The sequence below is a fragment of the Sycon ciliatum genome, chromosome 13, assembly GCF_964019385.1.
Source record: "Sycon ciliatum chromosome 13, ocSycCili1.1, whole genome shotgun sequence".
Taxonomy (NCBI): domain Eukaryota; kingdom Metazoa; phylum Porifera; class Calcarea; order Leucosolenida; family Sycettidae; genus Sycon; species Sycon ciliatum.
In genome coordinates this window covers 11,099,207-11,107,705 of record NC_088655.1, presented here as the reverse complement: position 1 = coordinate 11,107,705, position 8,499 = coordinate 11,099,207, and the positions used below count along the sequence as shown (strand labels likewise).

Genomic DNA, 8,499 nt, shown 5'->3' with positions numbered 1-8,499 from the left:
CGAAACGGGAAACCGCCATGCAAGGATGAGTTTGAAGAAGAGCATGCCGTCTACTGTGCGTATAGGTTCCGGTAGTACTACGGTACGGGTTTGGTACCCAGGACAAACGCAAACATGTTTTCGATGTCAGCAAGGCGGACATGAGGCAAAGGCATGTCCAAATCGCCTCACCCACACACGGAGTACGACAAATCCATGGGGTCGGGGTCCACCAGCCAACCGCCAACTGGCCAGTGGCGTGGGGTCAGACAAACAGGACTCATCTGCTGTAGGAGGGTCGGATGCAGAAAGAGTAGCAGGACGAGAGGCGGGAAATCCAAGCTCATTGGATCAGCAGCCTCCCTCGGCTACGACATACAACCGCCAGCTTGCCAGTGCTAGTGGCGTGGGGTCAGACAAACCGTACTCGGACTCATCTGCTACAGCTACAGGAGGATCGGATGCCGAAAGGGATGTATCCAGGGAACCCGATTCTGCCTCAGTGGGAGGCACTGAAGGTGAGCCGGACTTCACTCTAGCTCTGTCCCCCGACAGCAGCTGGGCTGAGGATGAGGAGTCAGATGGAGGAACCCCCACCCCCTCCCCACCGCAGCCTGACCCCACCACGTCTCTGGCCCACTCTGATCCTGCTAGTGACGAAGACAGAGCAATGGCCCTACTGGCTGACTGCGCTAAGAGCAACAACAAAGCAGGCACCAACCGCAAACGGCAGCGAAGCTCGACCTCCACCTCAGCTGAAAACGAATTCACCGAAGTCCGTGGAAGAAAGAAAAAGAGGAAGGGTCCAGCTGGCAGCAAGCAGAACACTTGGCGTTTTTAAATCTTAGAAACACGTTCAGGACTTTTTTGTTTTTAAGAACTTTAGCTCTAGGTTTACATTTTGGTATTTTTTAGCTTTTCGTTTTTTTCTTGTTGTTTCTTCCATGGTTGCTCCATTTCGCCTCTTGTGCACAAATGCATTCGGGTTAAGTAGCAAGTTAGGCGACTTCCAGCACGCGTCGCTACAGCACAACCCTGACGTCGCAGTGGTAACCGAAACAAAGTTCACAACAGAGAAGGTCCAAGTGTCGGACACGATATTCCCGGGCTATAGCCCTCCATTCGGGCTTGACCGCACAGCACACGGTGGTGGAGTTGCAATCTGGGTGCGATCTTCTCTCCAAGCCTTGATCATCGATGAACTGGCCGCCCCCCAGCATGAAGTCTTGCGGGTATCCATCCAGCTCAGCGCCGGGCACAAGATTGTCCTGGGAGGTGTCTACCGGCCGGGTTCTTGCGGGCCCGGTGACCTCTCACTTATCCATCATCTCTACGACACCCTTCCTTTGGCCCGTCAACACGGCGCTAGTCTCATTCTTGCTGGGGACTTTAACGTTCACAACCGTGCCTGGCTAAACAGCTCTAAGACCACACGGGCGGGCGAAGCACTTGAGGACACTTGTGCCGCGCACCTCCTTACGCAGCATGTTCAGACTCCTACTCGTGGCGACAATACCCTTGACCTCGTGATGTCTACCTTCAACTCCCCAGTATTGACAACCACCACACCCCCTCTTGGGCTGTCTGACCACGTTATCGTTCTATCCGACTTCGTAGGCATATTACCTTGCCACGAGCCTGCATCAAAGCGAACTGTCTGGCGGTACAAGAGCGCAGACTGGCATCGCCTCCGAGCTTTCCTTCGCAACTCTCCATGGCACGACATCATAACTGATGACCCGGACACCTCCTGTGCGCGGGTAAACTTCACTATCAGAGGCGCAATAGCCAGGTTTGTCCCATCTAAGGAACTTACCACGAGGCCGAGTGATCCAAAATGGTGGACACCGGAATGTACAGCTGCTATGAGGAAAAAGGACAAACGTTGGCGTTCCTGGAGAAAACACCCAAACGATCTTTCACTCAAACAAGCTTTCCTCCGCTCCGTTACCACAGCCGTCAACATCCTAAGGCGATCCCAGGAAGCTAAAGAGGCCAGTATCCGTCACAGCCTGTCCACGGGCTCACTCAAGGACAAAGAATGGTGGATCAAGTTAAAGTATGCTAGTGGGGACGGACGTAACACGGACATTCCTCTCATCGTTGATGCGGGCGGACGGGAGTTGGCAACAAGCCATGAGAAATCGAAGGCCTTTGCCACCTTCTTCTCCAGGAAGTGCAGTGTCACTGGCCAGGATCTTACTTCTGACGACTTACCCGACCTTGTTGCAACCGGAGCACCGGCACTCGCAGCCGTTCATTTTGGCCCCGCCACTGTCTACCGTCTGCTAGCGCGACTCGACATATCAAAGGCGACTGGTCCTGACGGCATTTCAGCCCGGGTCCTGAAAGAGTGTGCCAAAGAACTTGCGACGCCTTTGTCCCAGCTATTCGCTCTCTGTTTCAGGTGCGGAGTTCAACCAGAATCTTGGAAGACAGCTAACGTGGTACCGATCCACAAACGGTCCTCGCGCTCTGTTCTGAAGAACTACCGCCCAGTCTCGTTATTATGCATAATGTCCAAAGTAATGGAAACTATTGTCAATCGCCAACTGATGAACCAGCTTGAGCGCCAGCAGCTCCTCACTCCCCACCAGTTTGGGTTCCGTAGAGGTCTCGGCACGGCAGACGCACTGCAGGCGCTTCATAACGCCTGGGTGGACATCGTTGGCCAAGGTGGCGCGGCACGAATTCTCGCAGTCGATGTAGCCGGGGCCTTTGACCGGGTCTCCCACGTGGGCCTCCTCTACAAGGTCCGGCAGCTCGGCATTACTGACACTCTCCATAGCTGGCTATCGTCTTATCTTGACGGCCGTTCACTCCAGTGCTTAGTCGGCGGTCAGATTTCTTCTCTCTACCCAATCTCTGCAGGGGTGCCCCAAGGCAGTATATTGGGCCCTACGTTGTTTCTAATATACGTGAATGACGCTGCCGATGTTCTTGATGTCAATGCTCAGCTTGAGGCCTACGCGGACGATACGACACTATACAGTCTAGTATCCTCAGCTCAGTGCCCTCGGGACGCTGCACACCCTGCATCCAGGGAACCCGAATCTGCCTCAGTGGGACGCACTGAAGGTGAGCCGGACTTCACTCTAGCTCTGTCTCCCGACAGCAGCTGGGCTGAGGAGTCAGATGGAGGAACCCCCACCCCCTCCCCACCGCAGCCTGACCCCACCACGTCTCTGGCCCACTGTGATCCTGCTAGTGACGAAGACAGAGCAATGGCCCTACTGGCTGACTGCGCTAAGAGCAACAGCAAAGCAGGCACCAACAGCAAACGGCAGCGAAGCTCGACCTCCCCCTCAGCTGAAACCGAATTCACCGAAGTCCGTGGAAGAAAGAAAAAGAGAAAGGGTCCAGCTGGCAGCAAGCAGAACACTTGGCGTTTTTAAATCTTAGAAACACGTTCAGGACTTTTTTGTTTTTAAGAACTTTAGCTCTAGGTTTACATTTTGGTATTTTTTAGCTTTTCGTTTATTTCTTGTTGTTTCTTCCATGGTTGCTCCATTTCGCCTCTTGTGCACAAATGCGTTCGGGTTAAGTAGCAAGTTAGGCGACTTCCAGCACGCGTTGCTACAGCACAACCCTGACGTCGCAGTGGTAACCGAAACAAAGTTCACAACAGAGAAGGTCCAAGTGTCGGACACGATATTCCCGGGCTATAGCCCTCCATTAAGGCTTGACCGCACAGCACACGGTGGTGGAGTTGCAATCTGGGTGCGATCTACTCTCCCAGCCTTGATCATCGATGAACTGGCCGCCCCCCAGCATGAAGTCTTGTGGGTATCCATCCAGCTCAGCGCCGGGCACAAGATTGTCCTGGGAGGTGTCTACCGGCCGGGTTCTTGCGGGCCCGGTGACCTCTCTTTTATCCATCATCTCGACGACACCCTTCCTTTGGCCCGTCAACACGGCGCTAGTCTCATTCTTGCTGGGGACTTTAACGTTCACAACCGTGCCTGGCTAAACAGCTCAAAGACCACACCGGCGGGCGAAGCACTTGAGGACACTTGTGCCGCACACCTCCTTACGCAGCATGTTCAGACTCCTACTCGTGGCGACAATACCCTTGACCTCGTGATGTCTACCTTCAACTCCCCAGTATTGACAACCGCCACACCCCCTCTTGGGCGGTCTGACCACGTTATCGTTCTATCTGACTTCGTAGGCATATTACCTTGCCACGAGCCTGCAGCAAAGCGAACTGTCTGGCGGTACAAGAGCGCAGACTGGCATCGCCTCCGAGCTTTCCTTCGCAACTCTCCATGGCACGACATCATAACTGATGACCCGGACACCTCCTGTGCGCGGGTAACCTCCACTATCAGAGGCGCAATAGCCAGGTTTGTCCCATCTAAGGAACTTACCACGAGGCCGAGTGATCCGAAATGGTGGACACCGGAATGTACAGCTGCTATGAGGGAAAAGGACAAACGTTGGCGTTCCTGGAGAAAACACCCGAACGATCTTTCACTCAAACAAGCTTTCCTCCGCTCCGTTACCACAGCCGTCAACATCCTAAGGCGATCCCAGGAAGCTAAAGAGGCCAGTATCCGTCACAGCCTGTCCACGGGCTCACTGAAGGACAAAGAATGGTGGACCAAGTTAAAGTATGCTAGTGGGGACGGACGAAACACGGACATTCCTCTCATTGTTGACGCGGGCGGACGGGAGTTGGCAACAAGCCATGAGAAATCGGAAGCCTTTGCCACCTTCTCCAGGAAGTGCAGTGTCACTGGCCAGGATCTTACTTCTGACGACTTACCTGACCTTTTTGCAACCGGAGCACCGGCACTCGCAGCCGTTCATTTTCGCCCCGCCACTGTCTACCGTCTGCTAGCGCGACTGGACATATCAAAGGCGACTGGTCCTGGCGGCATTTCAGCCCGGGTCCTGAAAGAGTGTGCCAAAGAACTTGCGAAGCCCTTGTCCCAGCTATTCGCTCTCTGTTTCAGGTGCGGAGTTCAACCAGAATCTTGGAAGACAGCTAACGTGGTACCGATCCACAAACGGTCCTCGCGCTCTGTTCTGAAGAACTACCGCCCAGTCTCGTTATTATGCATAATGTCCAAAGTAATGGAAACTATTGTCAATCGCCAACTGATGAACCATCTTGAGCGCCAGCAGCTCCTCACTCCCCACCAGTTTGGGTTCCGTAGAGGTCTCGGCACGGCAGATGCACTACAGGCGCATCATAACGCCTGGGTGGACATCGTTGGCCAAGGTGGCGCGGCACGAATTCTCGCAGTCGATATAGCCGGGGCCTTTGACCGGGTCTCCCACGTGGGCCTCCTCTACAAGGTCCGGCAGCTCGGCATTACTGGCACTCTCCATAGCTGGCTATCGTCTTATCTTGACGGCCGTTCACTCCAGTGCTTAGTCGGCGGTCAGATTTCTTCTCTCTACCCAATCTCTGCAGGGGTGCCCCAAGGCAGTATATTGGGCCCTACGTTGTTTCTAATATACGTGAATGACGCTGCCGATGTTCTTGATGGCAATGCTCAGCTTGAGGCCTACGCGGACAATACGACACTATACAGTCTAGTATCCTCAGCTCAGTGCCCTCGGGACGCTGCACACACCTTGCAGGTATCCACAAACCGCCTGCATGAGTGGGGTTGCCGGTGGAAAGTGTCTTTCGAGCCCAGCAAGTCACAGGCTATGACTGCTTCCCTCCGACGCACTGACCTAGACCTGCCCCAAATCCTGTTTGGTGGTACCCCTGTACCGGAGGAAACCAGCATATCACTGCTTGGTGTTCGATTTGACTCCAAATTGTCCTTCGCTAATCACCTCAGGACCGTGACCATCCGCGCCCAGCAGCGCCTCGGCTTTCTCCGACGAGCGGCCCACTTTCTAACGCCAGCTGGCCGAACGACTGTCTACAAGGCATTCGTGAGGCCCCTGATGGAGTATGCCCCGCTTGTGTGGATGGGCGCGCCAGCCAGACACATCCAACGTCTGGATAATGTTCAACGCCGCGCACTGCGCATCATTGGCCCTGGTGCAATTCTCCCGAGTCTGGCTGTCCGCCGGACTGTTGCTGCTCTCTCGTGCATGTACAAATTGCATTTCATTACTGGTCCTCCTCAGCTACTTGCTGTATTGCCACCGCATTGCGTTTCTCCAGCCAACCCCAAAACCAGGAACCAGCACAATAATGCCACCAGCCACGCCTATCAACTGTCAGACACGCTCCCTGTCTCAGCTCCATCCGTCGTGAAGCGGTCGTTCCCGTACTGCTGTATTGGCGCATGGAACTCCCTTCCTGACAGGCTGCTGTCGCAGCGCCCACACAAAACACATTTTCAGTCATTCAAGACAAAGGTCTACGGACACCTGAGAGACAGCAACTGGTACTGGGCAACAGATTCCCTGTAATTTTTTGAGCCCGTCGCTTGCCGGACCCGCTAATCCGCGTTCCTGGCCTTGCTCAGAGTGCTCAGCTGTGTTTTGCATACATGGAAAAACTTGTTATGATTCTTTTCTTTTCTCTGCTTATTCTTTTACCAGGCGTGGGCCATCCCCTGGATTATCAAAATGGGTGCCTTATTATTTTTCTGTTTTTTAGCTTGTTTTCTTTACACTTCTTTGTGCGAGTTTCGTTTCAGATCTATTAAAAAAGTTCATAAGTTTTGGTTGATGATGTTGACATGTACATTGTACATCAGTCCAAACACTGATAATAAACAATCTCTTTTCATCTTGTTTTTATTTTTCTAAACACCTACCGGTACTTTTACCCATTCTACTTCCCCATAGCTACATCTAGCTTTGCTTTACATTTCTGTTTCTTTTTCCTGGTGCGTGCTTGTGGCATTGAAGCCGAGACCTTTGGTCGGTGGAGCCCCTGGTACCTCACCATCACTGCTGCCCAGTGCAGCCCCTGCTCAGTAGCTGTTTGTTTATATAATTCACATAATTATTTATTTTACGAGTAGGGTTTGTGAATAATAGTAAAAAAAAAGAAAAAAAAAACAAAACAAAAATGTCTCAATCTAGCAAATCCACAGTGGTGTGCAGCTCTGCATGAAATCTGGCCAACGCATTGTTTGGCAATCATGACGTTTTCTTTGGGGGCTGAAGACTACCTTTGGGGAGCGACAGGCCTCGTTCAATCTGCCTGTTTTGCACCCCCCCCCCCCCCCCCCCAGCCGCTATCCTCATGCAGAGCTGTGCACTCACGGTATACATGTATCTTCCGTGTTGTGATGTCGAACGCTTTGCACGCCCTGCTGCTGAAACCAACTATCGGCACGTTCAGCTCGTCACATAATCGCCAAATCCCGGTGTCGAGTTTTCGGATAACAGTACTGTCGGTTCGCGACTGTTCATACCACTTTGGAACAACTGGGCGTAGAAACAGATAACGTACAGACAGAACAAGAAACTAGTTCTACGGTGTGAGATACTCAATAGCAGTAAAATAATGATACCGGTAACCTCCCTGAATTTGTATGTACAAGTACCTGCACATGTCGACACAACTTAGAGAATTTTGAGTTGTAATGAGGTAATATACATACATGTATATGTATATGAAGCAATATTTATATGAAGCAATATTTGAAGCCTGCAACTCACCATGAACAGTAATGAGGAGCGCGAGCGTCACCACCGCCGACAGTACAAGGGGAACAATAAGATTGTTGGCCATGTTTCTACCTGCAACGAATACCAGCACCTGAAAAACATACGGTTTTTCAACCACAATGTATCCACTGGCGATTGGAAGCAATGGCTAACTGTTTTTGGAAACCGCTTCCTATGCTCTTTTTACAGGTGAAGGACACAAGAGGACATGTGCAAAGAGCTACGTGTAGATCTTCATCGCGATCGTTCTTCTTTGACCCTGAACTAGTGGTAGGTGAGTCTGGATCAGATGATACTTTCCGGGGATGCGCTGGGAAAAGGTGAGAGAATAAACATTAGGGAACACACTCCGCACTGTTCCTACTCTACATGCACATGTACATGTACATACTTTACTCACACCGTGTACATGCTGGGGCCTTTATGGCCGAAACAGCTTGCTGTCTACAGCATCGAGTATACAATGTACATGTTCATGTGCATGTACGTGTACTTGTGCTTGCACTAATTCTTGCACCCGTACATGCACAATCATAATAAACAACTTCAGTTACTTGTGAAGCAGCCCGCTTCAGGTAGCGCCAATGAATACCTACTGTAACCTAGGACCGTAGGTGCATGTAGATGTCTGATCCACACGCATTCCCACAGAACTACCGGTATTATGCAGTGTGATTAGTGTGTAGGTAGAGCTAGAGCAGGATGAATGTCAGTGGGTGTTGGGAGAACGATTATGTGCCATGTTGCTGCAGACCAATCTACGCTTGTGTTGGCAGTAGAGTAGTAGTGCGGCTTCCCTGGAATTATGGCGTGAACAACGCCGTCATGATCACGAGGTTTTACATCTACGCAATGGCTCGGTGTTGATGGTGTAGCTTTACGGAGATCAAGTACAGTTATTAAGCACTTCCTGTAACTGTGCGT

The 8,499-nt window shown here is 51.8% G+C and overlaps 1 protein-coding gene across 1 annotated transcript in view; it reads right to left on the bottom strand.

The window, feature by feature from the left end:
* Positions 1-7,933, bottom strand: part of LOC135829654 (uncharacterized) — a 14,355-nt gene extending 6,422 nt beyond the window's left edge. The window contains exons 1-2 of the mRNA XM_065342047.1: positions 7,567-7,933; positions 7,168-7,332 (exon numbers count right to left, since the gene is read on the bottom strand). Coding sequence (XP_065198119.1) covers positions 7,168-7,332; positions 7,567-7,639 — 238 coding nt within the window. The 5' untranslated portion in view covers positions 7,640-7,933. The remainder of the gene's footprint in view (positions 1-7,167; positions 7,333-7,566) is intronic.
* Between the last annotated feature and the right edge of the window lie 566 nt (positions 7,934-8,499).